A 21,736-nucleotide genomic window follows, 5' to 3' on the forward strand; every position below is an offset into this window, starting at 1 on the left:
TTGTAAAACTACTTCATGGCTCCTCAAAATAATGTTTTGACTATATAAGCACTCACATTTGGCTCAACAAAAATAGCCAAAAAAACTCTACGTATGGCTAGCCAAAGTAGCTAAAAGTTTATGGAGTCACTATAGTACTTAACAAATTTGTTGAGCACTGTAATTCAACAATCCATAGCTAATAATAATAATAATAAAACTCTAATATTGCTCTCTCTCTTTGAGAATAAAGAAAGTAGATAAATAAATAATAATTACAATAAAAAAGTAAAAATTGATAACTAAAATGCTGAGTCGAAAGTAAATGTTTTAAAAAAATGAATAGATATAAAATAAAAAAATATAATCATTTAGCTAAACATTTGCTATGCCAGATATGAATGGTCTTAAGGCATTTTGTATGAAGAAGAATGTAGGACTCACAAAATATTTTTTTTTAAAAAAAACTCTTGATGTGTAATTATATTTTTAAATCAAACAGTTAATATTGTTAACCTATTTAAATTGTAACACTTCTTTTTTAAAGAAAAAATATCAGACAAAGAGAGTGGGTTCGATTACTTTTTTTAAGCTGACAAGGCAATAATCCATTGGACCGGAGACTGGGTTCAGCACAACTCGCCGTAGATGACCAGTGCTCTTCACTTCCCCAAACCTTAAAACCCTGGAAAGTTGGAAATCAGACATTCTTCTATGCGGTCATTGCACAAAACCCCCTCTTTGTGTCCACCACTAAAAAATGGCCAAATCTGCTTGGAACAAAGTAAGAACATTTATGCAACACACCAGATTATTTCCTCCTAATAATCAAACCTCTCACCCGCATGAGGACATAGACAGCACCTTCAGATTGCACCACCTGCTTGGCTGCCCCCACCGGAGCCCACCGGCATGTTGAATAATAAACTTAATTTTAACATTTAGTTGAGTCTTTTCATTTCATATTTTCATATGTTACTAAGTGTCTTTTCATTTTATATCCTCATATGTTACTAAGTAAGTTGAAGAGGTTGTCTCTTTAGTTTTTCAAAAGTTATTTTACATAGGAGTTACATCGGAGTTATATGAGATGTAAATGAATGAAGTTATTATGAAGAAGTTAGAAGGTCATTTATATCCTCTAAGTACCCATGCAAGCAAGCTATTTTATTAAGATGAAAAAAGTTGAATATTCCTCTTCCTATTTTGTGTTATCTCTTAGTGAGTGTTATTTCCAATTTTCAACAAAGTGGTATCAGAGCCATAGTTTCTTGATCCTAGAGAAATGGCCAATTCAACCTTCACATTTCAATTCCCTCACCTTTCCAAAGACAATTTTGATAATTGGTGCATTCGCATGAAGGCATTGCTTGGATCGCAAGATGCTTGGGAGATTGTAGAAAAAGGCTACGATGAGCCTAGAGATGAAGCTTCTTTGAGTCCTAATCAAAGAGAGTCTTTTCAAAGACTTCGAAAGAAGGATCAACAAGCTCTCACTCTTATTCATCAATGTTTGGATGAAGCTATGTTCGAGAAGGTGGCGAATGCAACAACCTCCAAGCAACCGTGGGAGATTCTTCTAAACTCCTTTCAAGGAGTTGATAAAATGAAGAAAGTTCGCCTTCAAACATTAAGAGGCGAATTTGAAGTTTTGCGAATGAAAGAATCCGAGTTGATTGCGGATTATTATTCAAGGGTGTTGGCCATAGTAAACCAAATGAAGAGATATACAGAAAAATTGGAAGATGTTCGAGTTATTCAGAAGATCCTCCATTCCTTGCAACAAAAATTTGACTAATTGTTGTAGCTAGCTATTGAAGAGTCAAAAGATTTAGAAACCATGAGTATTGATCAATTTATGGGATCTCTTCAAGCCCATGAAGAAAGGCTCAACAAGAAGAAGGAAGAGCCATTGGAGCAAGTTCTAGCTACAAAACTCTTTTTCAAAGAGAAGGAAGAAAAGCAAGAAATGAGTCAAAGAGGACAAGGACAAGGACGCGATCGTGGCCGTGGTAGAGGAAGAGGAAGAAGCCCACTTAATTGGAACAATTACGAAGAAAGAGGTCAAGCATCAAGAGGACAAGGATGAGAAAATAATTGGAAGCAATATGGAAGAAGGTATGATAAATTTCAAGTTAAATGTTATAATTGCCAAAAATATGGTCATTATGCTTGGGAGTGTAGAAGTGATGCTAACAATGTTGAAGAGGAAGCCAATTATGTTGAAAACGAGGAAGCGGAGCCCACTTTGTTGCTTGCTTATAAAGGAGAAGAAAGAGGAGAGAAGAACTCATGGTATCTTGACAATGCGGCAAGCAACCGTATATGTGTTGACAAAAGCAAGTTCTCGAGCTTGATGAATCGGTAAGCGGGAATGTTACTTTTGGAGACTTGTCAAAAGTTCCAATAAAAGGGAAAGGTACAATCTCAATTCGCTTGAAAAATGGAGGACAACAATTTATTACAAATGTTTATTTTGTTCCACGTATGAAAAGTAATATTTTGAGCTTGGGACAACTCTTGGAAAAAGACTATGAAATTCATATGAAAAATCGTAGTCTTTTACTAAGAGATGACAAGAAGAATTTGATAGCCAAAGTTCCCATGACAAGCAATAGAATGTTTTTATTAAATATTCAAACGGATGTGGCTAAATATCTCAAGACTTGCTTGAAAGATTCATTTTAGCTTTGGCATTTGAGATTTGGGCATGTAAATTTTGGCGGATTAAAATTGTTGGCACAAAAGAGGATGGTAAATGGCTTGCCTCTTATCAATCAACCGGATCAACTTTGTGAAGGATGTCTTGTCGGCAAATAGTTCCGGAAAAGCTTTCCGAAAGAATCTACTACAAAAGCAAATGAGCCGCTTCAACTTGTTCATGCGGATGTTTGTGGTCCAATTAAGCCATCTTCATTCGGTAAAAATCGTTACTTCCTTCTTTTCATTGATGATTTTAGTCGAAGGACTTGGGTTTATTTTTTAAAGAAACAATCTCAAGTGTTTGAGGTTTTCAAAAAATTCAAAGCCTTTGTGGAAAAACAAAATGGCTATTGTATTAAATCCTTGAGATCTGATAGATGAGGCGAATGAAGAACTAATGAATTTAAAGAATTTTGTGAAGAAAATGAAATTCATCGCCCTTTAACGGTTCTGAGATCACCACAACAAAATGGTGTTGTTGAAAGAAAGAATAGGACAATTCTCAATATGGCTCGAAGCATGTTGAAGACAAAAAGAATGCCTAAAGAATTTTGGGCGAAAGTTGTTGATTGTGCCTAGGGCCGGCAATTTTGACAAGACCCGCGAACCCGAAACGAATACGACATGAAAAAACAGGTATTGGGTTTGGGCTTATCGGGTTCGGGTTGTAATCGGGTCTACCCGATTAAGACTCGGTAATTTCGTGTCTGGCGGGTCGACCTGCACAGTATCCAGGTCTAGCGGGTCAACCCGCTAGACCCGGGTTTTTTTTTTTTTTTTTTTCTTCTTCAGGATAAGGCAGAGCAGATCTCTGCCTCTCTCACTCGATCTCTGCTCACTCTCTCTCTCTCAAGTGACAGTCTCGGTCTCTTAGACTCTAACTCTCCCTCCGTCTCGGCGTATCTCGACTCTCCCTCTCGAGTCTCGAGTCTCGGCTCTCTCTCTCTCGGGTCTCCCTCCTCACCGTCGCCGTCCTCACCGATATTTCCTGCCAAACAAACAAAGCTTTAGAGATTACTGGTATGGGGATTTTCTACTAGTTTATAAGCATAGTAAGGATGAGCACTGAACTAAATTTTCTCGCTCTGGCCAAAAAAATAAAATAAAATAAAGGAGGAAAAAGGAAGGAAAGAGACCTTCTTTCTCGGTCTCTGCAACTGCAATGGCGTTTCACAGAGTCACAGACCCACAAAACCCAAACCAAAACCAAGATCCTTAATCCTCTTGCTCTTACGAGCCATAGCAGCAATTGCCCTCTTGTTCCTTTCTCTTCCCTCATTTCCATAAATGGGTTCTCTTCATATATTATAATTTTTATTTTTATTTTTTAATTTTATAGTTTAGGGTTTTAAGTTTTAACGGGTCGTGTCTACCCGATTAGACCCGATTATTTTAAACGGGTAAAACGGGTCATGTCGGATTACCCGGCTATTTTTGTGTTATAATCGTGTCAGACCTGATTACTCATTTAGCTAAACAGGTCGTGTCTGGGTATAGGCTAATCGTGTAACAGGTACCCGCGGGTCGTAATCGGGTCGTGTCAGGTGCCCATTTTGCCACCCCTATTTGTGCCATATATCTATCAAATCGTTGTCCTACAAGAAGCCTATGGAATAAAACACCATAAGAAGCATGGAGCGGAAGAAAGCCAAGTGTTTCTTATTTGTGAGTTTTTGGAAGCATTGTCTATATACACGTACCGGATCAAGAGAGGTCCAAGCTTAATGATAAAAGCAAAAGGTACATTTTCATTGGCTATGACTCAAGTTCTAAAGGCTACAAGTTTTACAATCCAAATTCCGGCAAAGTTGTAATTTGTAGAGATGTGAAATTTGATGAAGAAGACTTTTGGGATTGGAGCATTCAAGAGAAAGAAAAATATGATTTCTTTTCTTTTCTTGAAGAAGAAGAGTCAAGAAACGAAGAGACCACTACACCTTCTCCATCTCCAACAAGTCTTAGTACACCATCGTCGTCATCATCAAGTGAAAGTTCTAGTGAAAAGCCACCACACATGAGTAGTCTTCAAGTACCAGAGAATTTAAATGATGATCTAAATCTATTTTGCCATTTTGCGGAATGTGAGCCAATAGGTTTTGAAGAAGCAATAAAAGATGAAAAATTGAGAAATGCCATGGATGAGGAAATCAAAGCAATTGAAAAGAACACATGGGAGTTGGCGAATATTCCAAAAGAACAAAAACTCATTGGAGTGAAATGGGTGGTCAAGGCAAAGAAGAATGAAGAAGGAGAAAGAGTGGATCCAACAATCTTCAAAAGTTTAGTTAGAAGTTTGAGATACTTGACATGCACAAGACCGGATATTCTCTATGGAGCTGGGCTTATTAGTCGCTATATGGAGTCACCTACCTCATTTCAAGGCGTCTAAAAGAATTCTTCGTTATTTCAAGGAGGCTAAAAGAAATTAAGTTTAAAAGGGGGTGTTGAATAATAAACTTAATTTTAACATTTAGTTGAGTCTTTTCATTTCATATTTTCATATGTTACTAAGTGTCTTTTCATTTCATATTCTCATATGTTACTAAGTGAGTTGAAAAGGTTGTGTCTTTTAGTTTTTCAAGAGTTATTTTACATAGGAGTTACATGGGAGTTATATGAGATGTAAATGAATGAAGTTATTGTGAAGAAGTTAGAAGGGTCATTTGTATCCTATAAATACCCATGTAAGCAAATTATTTTATTAAGTTGAAAAAAGTTGAATATTCCTCTTCCTATTTTGTGTTATCTCTTAATGAGTGTTATTTCCAATTTTCAACAAAGCGCCGCTCATCTCAGATTGCGACGCCGCCACATAGCCCCAACTGCCACTGCCACCCATACTTTGAGAAAAACCAAGCCACTATGCCGGATCTCTCTCTCTCTCTCTCTCTCTCTCTCTCACCGTAGATCTGATCCCACCACAAACACCAAGCACAGCCCACCCATGCCCGGCATCTTTGAGCGTCACCGCTTAGAGCTACTGAAGAGAGAGAGAGAGAGAGAGAGAGAGAGAGAGAGAAAGACTGAGAGAGGGAAAGAAAACCCACAAGGCCAAGAAGGGCAGTGCTAGTCGAGAAGATCCGACATGGCGATTGAGAAGACTCTGAGAAAACCCACAAGGCCAAAAAGCCCAATCCCGCTTCCGTCCAAGCCAACCCCGCCACTCAGAGCTACCGGAGAGAGAGAGCGAGAGAGATATTGGCCGGTGGCGACATGGTTCTGCGGGTAGCGACAAAAATGGGCGGGCTTGCAGCGGGAGTTGGCCAGCGGCAGCTGACAGTGATTGTGTTAGGAGGGTTTTATTTTTAAGGATAAAATATGGTAGGTTAAATCCTTTGTTTTTGTCACGGGAGCTGCACAAGGGATCAGAAACTGCTACAGAAGAGACGGGAAGCTGGAGGAAAGGGAGCATGAGCATGACAGTTAATTCTGTTAGGAAGCATTGTTGCACGTGTATAATGCAAGGTGTTATAGTAGTTGATGGAAGTTGTTACACTTAGTTGTAGAGCTATTATAGTTAGTTGTAAACAGTTGTAAGCCTAATATATAGCCTTAATTATTAAGCCTATATAGGGCTGGTTAAGTTCAAGGAGGTATCTTTGAGAAGTGTAAAAACATTGTATGGAGATTAGCCATCTCGAATTGGCAAAGTTGATTCAAGAAGAAGTAGTAGTCTATTTCACTCTCAAAGTCTCTCAATTTCATTCTTTCTCTTCTTTATCTTTTCTATATCTAGTTTGGCAGTAACTTTCATGTTACAGTTTTGTTAACATGCGGTTTTTTTGTTCCAAGCTGATGTGTCAGCTTCTGAATGGTGGTCACAAAACCCTTTATTTGTGTATAGAACGCATTGAAGTTATGCCCATCAGACATAGGATGAGGAGGAGAAGAAGAAGAAGAAGAAGAAGGGTTCCATGGCGCAAAACGGTAGCATAAGAGGTAGAAGGCAGCCGAACATACTGGTGACAGGCCGGAACACCCGGGACGGGCAAGACAAAGACGTCGTCTGCTCTGGGAGAGGCCACCCAGCTCCGCCACATATGCATCGGAGATTTGGTGTGGGAGAAGAACCTGCTTGATGGCTGGGATAGCGAATTCGAGTCCTACCTCATCAACGAATTGAAGACCTCGTACTTCCCCACAAACCCATCCCTCTTTCTATTCAATTATACTTTTTCAGTATTCGCTACGTTTAAATTCTGTTCTTTATGTTCATATGTTGTCATACATATATATAAGTATGTAGATACATGAATGGCAGTTCATTTTTCTTATTGAATCGAAAAAATAAAAAGAAAAGAAATTTCAATGTTGGGGGTTTGATACTGTAGTTGAAGAAATGGTCGTGGAATAAATGCATTAATAAGATAGGTTTGGGTTTTATTTGTAATGAATTATAAAATTAAAATGAATTGTTGGGTTCGAGTTGGAGGTACTTAAGAAGCATAGTTTGCGACCACCTTATTCAGAATGTCTTGGTGAGTCAAGAAATTGGTGGGTTTTGTATGTTAAGGTTGTTTGGTTAACATGTTGTGGGTAAAAACAACTAATCTTTGTGAAATTTTTGGAACTACACTGACATTGCTGTTCGTTTGATGGAGGTATATGTTCATGTGCTTGATGATTTAATCAAATGGAACATCTAGAAATTCTATATCTTGTTTTGTAATAGTACAGAGAGCATGGATTTCATTTAAATGAAATGAAGTAATACATTTGCTTTTGTCATCCTTCCGTAAATGTTTGAATTTACCTTCTGCATGGTTTATGCTGTTGTACTGGTTGGAGGGATTTTATTTTATTTTTTTTATAAGTAATTGAAGATATCAATAAAAGTGTAAGGCGTCGTAGCTACGCAGAATGCATGTATACATGAGAAAATAACTTACTAGAAGGAGAAAAGATAACAAGTAAATTATGATAACTAATCACTAAACGAGTAACGAGAGTTACTGTTCAAAGATACAAAGTATAAAAAAATAACTTCTATTCTTCAAAACCATAAATTGGCAAGGAGTGCATTAAAATCTCTCCAGCCATTATCGTTATGAAGAATGGACATCATTATGTGAGTCTCCATGGGTTCTTTGAATGAAACAGGAATATGTAATTGACAACTCATAATGTATGATTAGCCAATGGTCTTCTGGACCAAATGGTGCATATCTTCCCCAAAAATAAGGGGTGGAGTTTGAGGTTTGGCTGACTATCCTTTATGTGTGTGATTTCAAGGAAAAAAATCATAATGTATATGATATGTGCATTGTATTGGTGAGATGTCCAATTACAGAGTGCTGATTTTGCAGGTTTGTGATAAGCTTGAGTTGAGGATTTGATGGAAGGAGGAGGGAACATAGTGGACTACCATGGTTGTGATTTCTTTCCCAAGCGATGGTTTGATCGAGTTGTTTTGCTTCAAACTGACAACTCGGTGTTGTATGATCGCTTGAGTAGGAGGTAGCGCCATCTTTACTTTTTTCCTTGTCACTAGATCTTTGTGTTTGTGTTGTTTGGTCCCTTGACCTTCAAAAACCATTTATGTGACAGCGGTTACACAGGGTCGAAGCTTACAAACAATATTGAGTGTGAAATCTTTCAAGTTCTGCTTCAGGAGGCAGAAGAAAGCTATCCAGAGGACATTGTGGTGGCATTGAAGAGCGATACCATTGAAGACATTACCAGAAATGTTGAGAGTTTAACAGAATGGGTGAGGAGTTGGCACCCTGCTTTCTAATCAGAGCATCTCCTCTCTGTCTTGTGTTCCTTTACCATGTAATTGTCGTATTTAAGGGCACTAGTCCTTGCTTGAGTAGGTTTCTGTACGTATAAGGATTTTTCTTTCCTATGCTAAATGTTTTAGAGTTTTTTATTTCATTGTAGTGAATAATGAGTTGGTTTCTCCTCTTTCCATGAAGATTAACTTACAGGATAGTTCATTCTCTTGTACATGAGATAGCTGGCCGGTGGAAAAAAAAAATGTTAGGGGGAGCTGTATGTATAGAATTTAGATTTTATATTCTTTATCCCTTGTTTTATTTATAGTAACAGCTTGTTAGATTGTGTATCATAGATGTTTCAGCGTAAAATATTTTTTGAAAAAGGTTATTTCTATTTTTGAGTGGTTGGTGCGATGTAAAACATTGCTCATCTCGAATATGTTTTAGTTGACCAAAGAAAATAACATTTATACGGTAGTAAAATAGTTTATGATTCTTAATTATGAGTAAATCATTTTGTGCCACTCTTTTACACGCTTGGACAGACAATTGTGAAAGGGCCCCTTATAGGCCTACTTGTCCAAGCACAACTTGGGATGTCCGAATACTTGTTTGAGTAAGTGTTCTTGTTTGAGTAAGTGGGCATTACATGGATCCTTTAACAATTGTGCCTAAATTGTAAGCAATATGACATGCAATTGCATTAATCTCAATTTCATTCCGGTAAGCTTTCTATTCTCAAAGACTGTCTTTCTCTGCATCTCATTTTCACCGTCTCTCTTCTTTGCAACTCCACAAATTATTTGAAAAAATAAGAAATATTTGGCAATTTTTCATAAGGGCCAAACGCTAGAATATATTTTTCCAACCATTTTTAAAGTTGTAAACAAATTAGCGGAACATAACTCTTTCTTGAAAAATGTTTTCATTTTGACAAAAATATTTTACGCGGAAACTAACGAGCCAAAGTGTCAAATTTGTTCGGCTTATTCTTTATCTGCTAAGCTTACTTTCATACATGCAATGTAATCAATCAAATTAGTAATACTATTTAGTAGACGTAACAATGAAAATTTATAAATAATTTCTTTTTTTTTTTCTTATTACAAGCGCTAATTTTATTTTAACTGCCAAATCTTAAGTTGTATGGCAGCATTACATAACCAACTAGACTTGAACATGCTTTCCCAAGCATTTACTCACAAAATTACAGTAAGCTTAACAGCAGGAAGAATTTGATCACATAATTCCTGCCTTGATACAGAGCTAGCAACACAGATTTGTCCACAAGTTGATCACATAATAATTTATTCCAGTCATGGCTATTTTTAATCATTCATTCCGGAAGATCAATGGAAGATCGGAAGCTATTTCTGGTTGGCCATGGAGTCTCATAGTCCCACCTCTTGTCCTTCTCATCATATGCATACAACCCATATCTCCTTACCGACCATTTACACCGTTTGTAGCACTCCCGCTTTCTGAACCTCTTCTTATTGTCGTACACCAAAAAACGACCACTCCTCATCCGGCCTTCCAGCAGAAACTCCATGTCGCACACAAATCTCGTGCCTCCGAAGTAGTTGTCGATGAAGCTCCAGCTTGTCTCCTGGTTCGGATCCAAAGTCGTTTGAAACACGTCGTCGTTTTTGGACCAGCAGTGGATCCTCAGCCTTGCACGGTTTTCCAAGTCGTTTCGAATGTGTACATATCTTCTGCCGATGTAAAATCCGCCGGATGCCGGCTTAGCCACCGTGATGAGAAAGAACAAAAGAATATAGTTCAGCTTCGTGAACCGACTCATCTTTTGTAAATTCCTTTGTTTCTGCGGCCGTGATATCTGTTGTAAATTTGTAATATTAGAGGTGTTACAAACATTAATTTTCATTTATTTGATCATTAAAACTTCGCACAAGCATTGATTTCTTTTTAACCGTTTAAATAATTAAATTCTTATTTACAAGCTCTTAAATCTTTTTACCGTTTGGCTGTCTTATACGTTGACGAAGAGACTTGTTCATATGCTTTAAATATATGTATTTATTAGTTTGTCATATAAGCTTCGGAATAGGATCCTCGCCGGAGAATATTCAGTTCATGGCTGAGATTTTTTCTTAGAAATCCTAGAGTTAAAAATAGAACACATGTCCCACTACAAAAAAATAAAATAAAATAATAATAATAATAATAATAAATATATTTTAGATTAATTTTTTTTTTAAAAAAAAAATTAATAAAAAAAGGGGTGGCCTGTCTTGGCCATAGAGGTGGCCGGACCACCCCATTTTAGCTGGGGGTGGTCCGGCCACCCCCTAAACCCAAACTAAAAAAGAAAAAAATTGTTTGGCACTTGGAGGTGACCGGACCACCCCCAGGGGCCATGGGGTGGCTTCGGCCAACCTAGGCCTGCCGGTGTGTAAATATTTAAAAGACACATTAAAGTTGAGATTCAGACCCCAAAACATCTCTTTAAATTTGAGATTCTTATAAATCTCAGCCATTCATTTCATTTAAATGTTTAAAATAAGTCATGAAGAAATTTAATGAAGAAGCTACCTCAAGAAATTTAATAAGCCATATTTTCTCATTAAATGTTAAAACATTGCTTACTTTAGAGACTTAGATGAGGTGAACAACTAAGATTTATGAATTTAAAAATTTCAATTTTTTTTTAAAAAAATTAGGGATCTCTATCCCAGCTAATTATAATTTTACCGTTGCTTGAAAAAACGTTTTCGACCTTTTGACATTAACAAGGCCTAAAGATTTTTGTCCTTTAATAAGTTTTATGGTTTTCACATCATATGACCGTTTGGTCATAAATTTTTTTTCCCCATGGCAATTTAAAAACCACCAGCTCACTTGTGTTTATATTTTGAGTTCACACAAGAGTTTTAAAAGGCCACTTCCTTGGCCTACAACAATAACTCTATTTTTCTTAAACTCAAAATAAGTGTCAATGTCTCACCTATTGTTTTCTATTACTTTTGTTTTCTCTGCGTGGTCAGGTCCTTTATCAAGATGATCAAAGGGTTGTTCTATTGGACTTTGTTATTAGAAATACGTCCTTAATGAAATTAAATGCTATAGTCTAATTTTGGGAGGTTGCAAATTGCATGTCAAAGAATCCGATCGCACCGAGTAATATACCCCGGGAGGCACGAATCAACCTTTAAGGACAAAGCTCTTGCATAATTCTATATCATTGTGAGATTTTTTTCATACTTTATTTTTCATCTATTGTAATGTATTTATTTTATTGTTAATTTTCAGATTTGTATTATTTTATTTCAATAAGAATTTTGTGCACCATTCAAAATTATTTCTAACCATTCTTAATGGTTGATTCGATGGTTGTACAAATATTTTTATTAAAATTATAACAAGAGTATTTAAACTTATGAGAAGTCAAATATTATAAGAGTTTGTGGTATGGAATTCGCATACGAGAAAGATAAAATCAATTCTTCAGTGGAAATATTTTGTTGGGGAAAAAAAAAAAAATCTGATAATTGATTCGTTTATCAAAAGAAGAGCTTAATTTCATGTGTACATATTGGAAGTGAAAATATTTTGAATAGAAGAGTATTTGATTATTTGACCTCAAATTGTGTTAATTTAATTTATTTGTCAAATAATTTTTTATTGTTGAGTTAAGAATCTTGCAACAAAAAAAGTTAAGCTTTTGTGAATTTTTAGACGTTAGCAATTTCTATTGTGATATGCTGAGTTTGTTGGATAATATTTTTGTCGATTAATAATAACAAAAGTGAGTAGTTACTCATGTTGTGATGGAGAAACTACATAGTTATTGTTAATTGTGTGCAAAGAATACAACTTTGCTAAATATTCTTGCAGCTAAGCACATAGTAGAAGGAAGAGATGTGGTGTGCATAATAAGTCAATCGGTTCTCATGACACCTAGTTGGTGTGTGATGGCGACAATCTATTTTGGAGGATCTTGAGTAAAACCGTTGGCTCCGCTGTGAGTTATTAAACTCTGATTTATATGCACGGTTAGCGGTTAGTGGCAATAACCACTAACTGTAACCGCCTTAGCGGTTAGTAAATTTCACTAACCGCAACCGCTAACCGCTAGGCGGTTAGCGGTTAGCGGTTAGCGAAATAGATAACCGCCCGCTAACCGCTTTTTTAAAATTTGGCTTTTTTTGGGCTTTTTGGGCTTTCTTTAGGGCTTTTTGGGCTTATTTTTTTGGGCTTTTTTTTACCCTCATTTTTTTTTCTTGTATTTTTAATATCTTCTTGGGCCCAATTGCTATAAAAAGAGCCCATATTGAAAAATCAAAAATATTTGACCCAAAATTTACATTTACTTGTACTTTAAAAAAAATTCCTTAAATATTAAATCATAACCAGTTAACTTTTTTTTTTTAAAAAAAAAAAAAAAAAAAAAAAAAAAAAAAAAAATTCAACACAACATACGAAAAAAAGTTCAGAATTCAGACAACTGTCACAACATATAAAAAAAATATATATAAAAAAAAGTTTAACACAAAGCATATAAAATAAGTTCAAATAAAACATTAAACAATACAAATAAAACATTAAAACTTCATCAATCCTCTCATTTGATCCTCTAGCAAATCTTGTGGACATCAAAAGAAGAAAAGTTGTAATATTAAACATAATAATATTAAGGCACAAGCATGTACACATATCAAAACGTGCTTAATATAATTGTATTGTAATTAAAATACTATGACAATTCAAAAAATAATAACCTTTGTTACTAACAAACCTCTAGGCAAAAGATGAAGCAGCACTTGAACTTGAAGGTTGAGTCACATCTATGAATAAATAATATGTTGTTTAATTCAATTGAATCAATTGTGATTATCATTGTACATGAATCATATGATTAACTTGTAGACTTATGACTTATGACTTATGACTTATGACTTATGTCATATTATATATGTATTATTTATTATTATATAATCATATGATTTAATGATCAAGTCATCATGTGATATAATCATATCAATTACAGCGATAATATATAAATTACTAAAATTATAATGATAATACATTAATACTTAAATTGTGTTTATAAGTAACACATTGGTCATTGTTTAATCTAATGTCAATTACTTAATTTGATATTATACGAATCATATCATCATTGTACATTAATAATATGATTCACTTGAAGTCTTGAATAAAGTATTTGAATTGTCATTGAATCATATGATTAAGTATTGATATTATACATTTATATTATTCATATGCATATGTAGACTTATATAGACTTATAACATATATAGACTTATAAGTTTATAACATACATTGGAAATAAGTCTCTAGATATTTAATTGTTGTATTAGTATGAATTGGTATACTTATGAGTTATGTCATATTATATATGAATCAAATGATTTAATGATCAATCTCATGTGATATAATCATATAAATTATAGTGATAATATATTAATACTCAAATTGTGATTTAATTATTTTTAAAAAAAATTGTGATTTAATGATCAAGTGATTATGTTATATGTATAAATATTTTTATAATTATAATTATAAAAAATTATAAAAATATATTATATAAAAAGGCGGTTAGCGGTTACGGTTAGTAAACCCAATAACCGCTAACCGCTAGGCGGTTATAGCGGTTAGGCGGTTAGCGGTTAATACGGTTAGAGCGGTTAGAGCGGTTAACGGTTAGCGGTTAGGCGGTTAGCGGTTAGCGGGCGGTTTTTAACCGCCCGCCTTTGCACCCCTAATTTTTTTAAGACATGATATACAATTTGAAAAAAAAAAAAAAAAAAAAAAATCAAGTGATGAAGGTGCTCCTTGATTGAATTAAAGCTCATAGAATTTTATAATTACATGAATTTTATATCTGATGGCCCTCTATTGATTCATCTATTTTAAAAAAGAATAGTATCTAGTATTTATGTTAGCTATGACATGCTAGATTAGCATGAATATTTTAAAATGACTTGATAAATCTTTATCTATATCATTTAGCTTTCAAGTTTCTCTGATACGTTGATGGTAAGATATATTGATACCAATGATGTATTTATGACCGTGAGTCAATACTAGTCAAATTAGTAATTGCATTGAATCTCGATCAGAGTAATGTTATTTAGTAGACTGCTATACGATGTAACAATAAAAATTTATAATTAATTTGTTTTTAGTTTTTTTTATTACAAGTGTTAATCCAAAAGGTTGATTTTATTTTAACCGCCAAATCTTAAGTTGTATGGCAGCATTACACAACCAACTATAATGGACATGAACATATGCTTTCCGCAAGCAATGCTCACATCTGCTGCAAAATCACAAAATTAATTACAGTAAGCCCAACAACAGGAAGAATTTGATCACATAATTCCTTCCTTTACACAAGTTGATCACATAATTAATTTATTGGTTCATGGCTATTTTTAACCCTTTCATTCCAGAAGAATGGAAGGTCGGAAGCTATTTCTGCTTGGCCATGGAGTCTCATAGTCCCACCTCTTGTCCTTCTCATCATATGCATACAACCCATATCTCCCCACCGACCATTTACATCGTTTGTAGCACGCCCGCATTCTGAGCCTCTGCTTATTGTCGTACACCAAAAAACGACCACTCCTCAACCCGCCTTCCAGCAGAAACTCCATGTCGCACACAAATCTCGTGCCTCCGAAGTAGTTGTCGATGAAGCTCCAGCTTGTCTCCTGGTTCGGATTCAATGTCGTTTTGCACACGTCGTCGTTGTTTTTGGACCAGCAGTGGATCCTCAGCCTCGCACGATTTTCCAAGTCATTTCGAATGTGTAGATATCTTCTGCCGATGTAAAATCCGCCGGAGGCCGGCGTAGCCACCGTGATGAGAAACAACAAAAGAATATAGTTCAGCTTCGTGAACCGACTCATCTTTTGTAAATTCCTATGTTTCTGCTGCCGGACGGCCGTGATATCATCACCTAGCTTCCCATTGGATGCAGGAACCGGTCAAATTCAATGAGGAGATGAGCGGGAAGATAGGCAAGTTTTTGTTTTTGTTTTCTGTTTTAAGGTAAATAAAATTAACAAACAATATTTCGAGGACATGAATTTTCTCGGACCCCGGAGGAAATATTTTTCATTACATTTAAAGTCAAATGTCTATAAATATTTAAAAGATATATTAAATTTAGTCTAAGTTAGTAAACTATGAAGTTAAGAATATAATGTGTCTTTTAAATGTTTATAAACACTCACCATTATTTTAAATGGGTTTGAAGATATTTTCTTCAGACCGATTTCAAGAAAAAATTTATCCTTTTTTCAAACCAAACAAAAAAATTAAAAAGGGCTAAAAATAAATAAATAAATAAATAAAGGAAAAATAGAAAAGAATTTTGATATATATGTATACCGGTACTAAAAAACAGTGGAGCAGGAAAGCTTGTCACCTTTGGAGGATGAAATTAGGTAATTATAGATAAAATTCTATATTGCAAGATGTATTTATGTTTGTATTGCTACAGATGCACGAGACCCTTATATACACAAAATATACATTAAATATAAAAGCAAGAATAAGTGAGGAGAGCCTCTACTATCAGGTCCATCCTTAAAACACCTTTTTTATAGCATCTAATTATCGTGTGACACATCATCAATTTGATAAAAATGTAAAAAATGAAAGTGAGAACAACTACACCAAATCAAAGAAAAAAAAAAAAACACGTAGCCGGCGAGGCACTGCCGGAATCCAGGCCGCTGAAGCACCACCATAGACCCGTTGGGTCGCCGGCCTGACCCAGTGTGGGGTAGGCCGTGATCCACGCTGGGTCGCCGGCTAGACCCACGCTAGGTCAAGCTGGTGACCCAGCGTGGGTCGCCGGCCTGACCCATGCTGGGTAGGGCCGGCGACCCAGCAGTGGATCTACAAACCCATGACAGGTCTCTGGCAGTGCTTCGGTAGCCTGGATCCCGGCGATGTCGTGACTCTTTGGATGCCTCAAAACCTGTTTCAAATGCCCTAAAACTCATTTTTAATGCCTCAAAACTCATTTTTAATGCCTCAAAACTCTTTTTTAGATTTAAAATTAAAACCTAGAGGTAGAAGGTTAACCCTTTAAGGATTTTATCATCTTAAAATCTAGTGTATTATAGTCCAAGTTATTTTTGTGTACTTTTAATATTTTTGCTTATGTGTCGATTAGTGATTAATTAAGAACTGTAAAATGGGTGTTATCAGGATGGTCCTAATAAAAGGTTCAAGGCTTTCTCATAAGTGAATTATAACTATTACATTAAAGAGGAAAATAACAATAAATAAATAACGTTTCCTTTCTTTGCATTGAGTGTGAACGTTTCCTTTGATTGGATTGAGATTTAACGTTTCCTTTCTTTGAATCTAGACATGATTTGCTCATACGGTGTGATGCGGACAGCTTATGAAGATATGATTTCATTACACAATTAATTATCTTAGCTATAGTTTTTATATTTTCCTCTTTCTCAGCATCAGTTACGTACGAAGGAACAAGATGCTCTCTATTTCATCATATTTCAGTTATGGAAACCTTTCGATAATGGTTAACAATTATTATTCCAAAGGCCAGAGGAAAAAAGAAAGACGAGGGAGAATCATATTCATAGTAGAATGTATGTTTGTTGAATTCCTTCTCTATAGTTTGAATTTTCTTATCTGGACTCGAGTAATTCTTGTTGGGTTTTTTCCTTTTTTCAGGTGGAGGTTGGGAATTTGGTTCCATCATTTAGTTGTGGTGTTCAAGGTTGTTTTCCTATTTTAAGGATGCTTTTTGTTTTTTTAGTCTTTCTTTCCTTTCGGCACTACCATGCAGCTAATTTAGCATCTTTGGGAAACAAATTTTGCCTTTTTCTTGGTCCGAGTCCAAACGATGTTTTCTTATTTTAGGATGTATGTCTATTTTGTAAACAGAAAACTCTTATTTTAGGAGTAATGCTAAAAATAATTCATGTGTCCATTTTGTGTCACTTCAATAATGAAATAATTTCTAAAATTACTATTAGTCTTGTGATTGATTATAGAAGTCACTTTAATTTTTACATTAACTTACTTTTAAAAGAATAAGAGTGGTTTTTAGAAAAAAAAAAAAAAAAAAAAAAAAAAAAAAAATCAATATTCCAGTTAATGAAAATGCTCTTATGCATTTGGTAAAACCGTAGTTCGGCCTTTAAAATCAAGGTCTGGCCTTGAAATTATGCTTTTTTAAAATCACATCTATTCGCCTGCCATTCGAAAACATGGACTATTTTTTATTTTTTTCATTTTTCAAATTGTCATTTTTTTAAATGCACTCTCAAGAAGAACAGTTTGCGCGGAAAAGTCGTAAGGTCAAACAAATTCTACCTCTCATTCAAAATAATTTATAGCTTTAGAAAAGAGTAATGGTAGAAATCATATTTTTATCTCATAACTATCACACATTCTAGACGTGTCAATCCCGACTAACCCTTATTTATTTTTATTTTTTTAACAATAATTGATTCAACGGTTGGTTGGAGCTATCACATGAACATTATGGGATACTCGTCAAATAAAAATTTTGGTTTGTAGCATTATTCTTTAGAAAAATCACCATACTTTGAGTAATGTTAAATATTACAACACATCCTTGATTTTTATTTTTTATTTTTTATTTTAACAAGGACTGATGGGCATTATCACATCAACCCAATGAAACAAGAGTGTAGTATTTAGTATTACTTCTATTTTTTTTTAAAAAAAAAAAAAAAAAAACTTTTCGTAATAATCGAGTCATACACATGACACTTTAAGAAGTATAAAGTATATGCTATTATAAAAAAAATAATGCTAATCTTCACACCCATTTATCGTACTTACTAACTGATATTACGTGTTTTAAGTAGCTAATATGGAAAGTTACTTAAAATACGTTGGGTAAGTCGATGTAAAATGAGTGTGAACTGTGAAAAATAATATTACTCCTATAAAATGATTTATATTTTTAGAGCCAGTTTAGAATCGTGTTAGGAAATATAGCTTTTACCTATCGAAAAAGCATGAAAGAATTTTTTAGAAAAAGCTTCAATTTCAAGCTTTAAAAAGGATTTTTTTTTTTTTTTAAATAAAAAATGATAAGAAGTGGATGCATAAATAACAGAGTGAAAATAGCAGCAGGGGTTTGAATCTAAACGCAAAAGAGACAAAGGGCCACACCAGCTAAAAAGAACAATACGCGTGAAAGAACAAAGCCTTTCGGGATTCAGGTAACTAACGCTTGAGATGTTTCAAACTCTCCTCTCCAACTCCTATTACTGTAATCATCGCACACTCATAGGTTGCACTTCAGATGTTCGATAAAATGCTCATCAGACGTACTTAAACGTTGATTCTTTTACATATTTTACCAAACCTCTGTGTCATATTTGTAGTCATTCAGGTAACAATAGGGGTACCTTGTCTTTTATTCGATGTCTCACGGGCGATGCCGTGGGCAGAGCTTGAATGGTAGCCTGTTGGAAAGGGACGTTTGGTAGACGGGTAAAAACCATATTTCAAAAGCTATTCCCATTCTATTGTGTCATTCAAGTGTTATCGCATTTAGGGTATTTTCTTCTGCATTTACTGAGGCTGCTCCTTTATCAGTACTAATATTTATAACTCATCAAAGAAAAATGTGGGAGGTCTTTCTGTTTTTGTATAATTGATCCGCCCCCCACCCCCACACCCCCCCACCCCCCCAACCCCCTTTTTCTTTTTTCTTTTTTCTTTTTTCTGGGCATGAATCTGGTTATATGGTGCAACTTTTGGTCAGAAGGTTATAGTGCTTTTGCTGCTCAACTAAGTGTTATATGTAATTTAATTTTGCCCTCTAGTATAATCTGATACATGATATTTATAAGGTTTTAAATAACCAGATCAAAATCTGTCGTTTTTGAGGTGTTTAGAACAGACTAAGATATGACTGTAGAGGATGTGGTTTTAGATAGAGCTGAATGATTGAGAAAAATTCATCTAGATGTAATGGTTATAACGTTGAGCAAGTCTAAAACTTATTTACTGTGATTCTTGGTGTAGATTGGATTGAGTCATTTCAAACGAGAGTTTTAAAGCTTTTAGGATGTTGATACGACACGATATCAGATAACAGGGTGTCTACTTCGAAAATTGAAAGCAAAATATTATGCTTGAAGTGATACACCATTCACTAAATTCTTTGGTTCTTTTCAGAATGTAATTGATGGTCATACATCTTATTGTCATAGGTGGAAACACTCGAAAAGATTTGTTAGCCTTTTGTTTTTACTGTTATGGAGGGGCAATCTTGTACTGGTTAAGGCATTTAATGTGTACACTACCTGTTTGGGCCTGCTTTGCTGAGAATATTAAGCTGCAGTCTGCTTGGATTTGAATCTGAGGGACAATACTGGAACACCTCTTCAAGGCTTCTACAACTATGTTCATCAGGAGTTTACTTTCAGTTAATGTCCTCCCTTTGAGATGCTTTTCATCGTCAGCACTTAACATTCTAAAAACTGGAGATATCTTGAGGGAAAGAAGAGTTTTTACAAATGAAGATGTCCTTGAATATTCCAAGGTGACTCACGACTCAAATCCTTTACATTTTGATTCTGAGCTTGCTCGAAATGCTGGATTCGAAGGTAGACTTGTTCACGGGATGCTTGTTGCTGCCCTATTTCCGCGGATCATTTCTTCCCATTTTGTAAGTCACGAATTTTTTACCATCTCTTTAGTTTTAGGTTTCTTTTTCAGATCGTTGCAGTTAATTATCCAATTGTTGGAAGAAGAGCAAGTAAAAGAAGTGTTTGATTTTAAATATAGCTAAAACAAGGAAAAAAGCACCTACATTATTTTGTCCCTGCAAAAAAATTGTGCTAGGATCAGAACCATCCATATATGTGAACTCCACATGGGTCTCATGAATACCCCCACATAGTAGAGAGCTCAGATTCTTCTCTTGCAGGAGGAAAATGTATTTAGGTACTGATATGATTTGAGCTGCAGTCAATGTTTGTGTTTTTGCAACAAACAGGATGAATGGAGTAAAAATATTGGGCCAAATGATTTTGGCTTGTTATATTAGATGTTGGATATTATTTTAAGATTGTCTTATGACGTTTTCAATGAAATAGTTCTTAAGCTTACTTGATGACAACTTTGAAAGAATTCTCTTTTATGGGGCAGAAGTTTAGTCCCTTTTGTTCCAAAAAGCACACAACACTTATCCTCTCCAAGATGGTCTAATGTTTTGAAATGTTATGCTTCATTTGCAGCCTGGAGCTGTATATGTTTACCAAAACTTGAATTTCAAGTTGCCAGTCTATATTGGTGACAAGGTCACTGGTGAGGTTCAAGCCATGTGCATAAAAGAAAACAAGAAACGATACATGTAAGCTGCATCATCAAAGCAGTTATCCTGCTCTGTTAAACTAAAGAGAGATTTTTCACATTTGATTAATTTGAAGTTTGATTATACAGAGTAAAATTGAAGACAAAGTGCTTCAGGAATGATGAGATTCTTGTTCTTGACGGAGAGGCGATGGCTATCTTACCTTCTCTAGCTGTGGAGCAAGTGTCTTATCTGGACTAAGAAGCTGATTGAAAGGTGTTGATTCTTTCTGCGGTATACTTAGCACCATAGCATCTTAAGCTTCCATGTATTTATCAATTTTCTACTTGTGAGGGTTCCAAAGAAATTGAACAGAGGTTTTTGGATGGAAGTAGTACTTCCAAAGAGCCTTGTTGAAATCTGAACCTGAGCATGATTTTGACCCCTTGGCCTATTGGTTTCATGCAAATTAGAATCAAGTCAAATCGGTTTGAGATTTTATTTTGTTTTATCGAACGTATTGTGCATAATGCTACATGGTAAATATGTTGTCATGTCATTTACAAATTTTAATGGTAAATATGTTGTCACGTCATTTACAAATTTTAAATGATGTAATATTATATACACTGTTAAATAAAACAAAATAAAATCTTGACCGTAAAATAAATAGTTTTCATTTCAAATGAAATGAAGAGGATCATTGTCCATCTAGTACTCCATATTTATTAGCATTACTTCCACTTGCACTTTAAATTCCTTACACGGGAACACGGGATTAAGATCCTTTCTATTTTTTAATTTTGATTTATATTAGATTTTACAAATATAATAGCAATAAAATAAAATAAAAGTTAATACCATATATACTTTTAGATACAATAAAATAAAATTTAAACCATTAAATAAATTATCTCCATGTCAATGTTAATAAGTTCAATCACTCTAAAATTGATTCCTAAAAGTCCTAGGTTTGAAAACCTTCCATTATTTGCAAAAAAAAAAACAAAAAAACAAAAAA

At 34.8% G+C, this 21,736-nt stretch overlaps 4 protein-coding genes and 2 pseudogenes across 7 annotated transcripts; 4 read left to right on the forward strand and 2 right to left on the reverse strand.

The window, feature by feature from the left end:
• The first annotated feature begins 1,264 nt into the window (after window positions 1–1,264).
• Window positions 1,265–1,777, forward strand: LOC148584210 (uncharacterized). The gene has a single exon (XM_088518798.1). The coding sequence runs from the start codon at window positions 1,265–1,267 to the stop codon at window positions 1,775–1,777; it is 513 nt and encodes a 170-aa protein (XP_088374924.1).
• Window positions 1,778–1,819: 42 nt separating this feature from the next.
• Window positions 1,820–5,071, forward strand: LOC148584211 (uncharacterized; annotated as a pseudogene).
• Window positions 5,072–6,596: 1,525 nt separating this feature from the next.
• LOC132162738 (adenylate kinase isoenzyme 6 homolog) lies at window positions 6,597–8,416 on the forward strand (annotated as a pseudogene).
• Window positions 8,417–9,735: 1,319 nt separating this feature from the next.
• LOC132163021 (S-protein homolog 2-like) lies at window positions 9,736–10,203 on the reverse strand. Its single transcript, XM_059573221.2, has one exon. The coding sequence runs from the start codon at window positions 10,201–10,203 to the stop codon at window positions 9,736–9,738; it is 468 nt and encodes a 155-aa protein (XP_059429204.2).
• A 4,627-nt stretch (window positions 10,204–14,830) lies between these two features.
• Window positions 14,831–15,298, reverse strand: LOC148584212 (self-incompatibility protein S1-like). Its single transcript, XM_088518799.1, has one exon. It carries the CDS (start codon window positions 15,296–15,298, stop codon window positions 14,831–14,833), a length of 468 nt encoding a protein of 155 aa, XP_088374925.1.
• Window positions 15,299–18,533: 3,235 nt separating this feature from the next.
• On the forward strand, window positions 18,534–21,216 carry LOC132164384 (hydroxyacyl-thioester dehydratase type-like protein). 4 transcript variants are annotated; one of them, XM_059574890.2, is made up of 4 exons: window positions 18,534–18,631; window positions 19,596–20,088; window positions 20,660–20,775; window positions 20,865–21,216. In XM_059574890.2, exons 2-4 carry the CDS (start codon window positions 19,822–19,824, stop codon window positions 20,974–20,976), a joined length of 495 nt encoding a protein of 164 aa, XP_059430873.2. In that variant the 5' UTR covers window positions 18,534–18,631; window positions 19,596–19,821; the 3' UTR covers window positions 20,977–21,216. The 4 variants fall into 4 exon arrangements, with proteins under 4 accessions (XP_059430873.2, XP_059430872.2, XP_059430875.2 ...); XM_059574889.2 differs by having other exon boundaries at window positions 19,631–20,088; XM_059574892.2 differs by having other exon boundaries at window positions 19,762–20,088.
• The last annotated feature ends 520 nt before the right edge of the window (window positions 21,217–21,736 follow it).

This window comes from Corylus avellana, chromosome 8 (assembly GCF_965113065.1).
Source record: "Corylus avellana chromosome 8, dhCorAvel1.hap1.2, whole genome shotgun sequence".
NCBI classification, from domain to species: Eukaryota; Viridiplantae; Streptophyta; class Magnoliopsida; order Fagales; family Betulaceae; genus Corylus; species Corylus avellana.

Excerpts from the sequence above, each read along its gene's own strand:
- LOC148584212 (XM_088518799.1), bottom strand. The coding sequence starts at position 15,298 with ATGAGTCGGTTCACGAAGCTGAACTATATTCTTTTGTTGTTTCTCATC.
- LOC132163021 (XM_059573221.2), bottom strand. The coding sequence starts at position 10,203 with ATGAGTCGGTTCACGAAGCTGAACTATATTCTTTTGTTCTTTCTCATC.
- LOC132164384 (XM_059574890.2), top strand. The coding sequence starts at position 19,822 with ATGTTCATCAGGAGTTTACTTTCAGTTAATGTCCTCCCTTTGAGATGC. Across the intron at positions 20,089-20,659 it reads GGATCATTTCTTCCCATTTT|CCTGGAGCTGTATATGTTTA; the intron begins GTAAGTCACGAA and ends CTTCATTTGCAG. Across the intron at positions 20,776-20,864 it reads GAAAACAAGAAACGATACAT|AGTAAAATTGAAGACAAAGT; the intron begins GTAAGCTGCATC and ends TTGATTATACAG.
- LOC148584210 (XM_088518798.1), top strand. The coding sequence starts at position 1,265 with ATGGCCAATTCAACCTTCACATTTCAATTCCCTCACCTTTCCAAAGAC.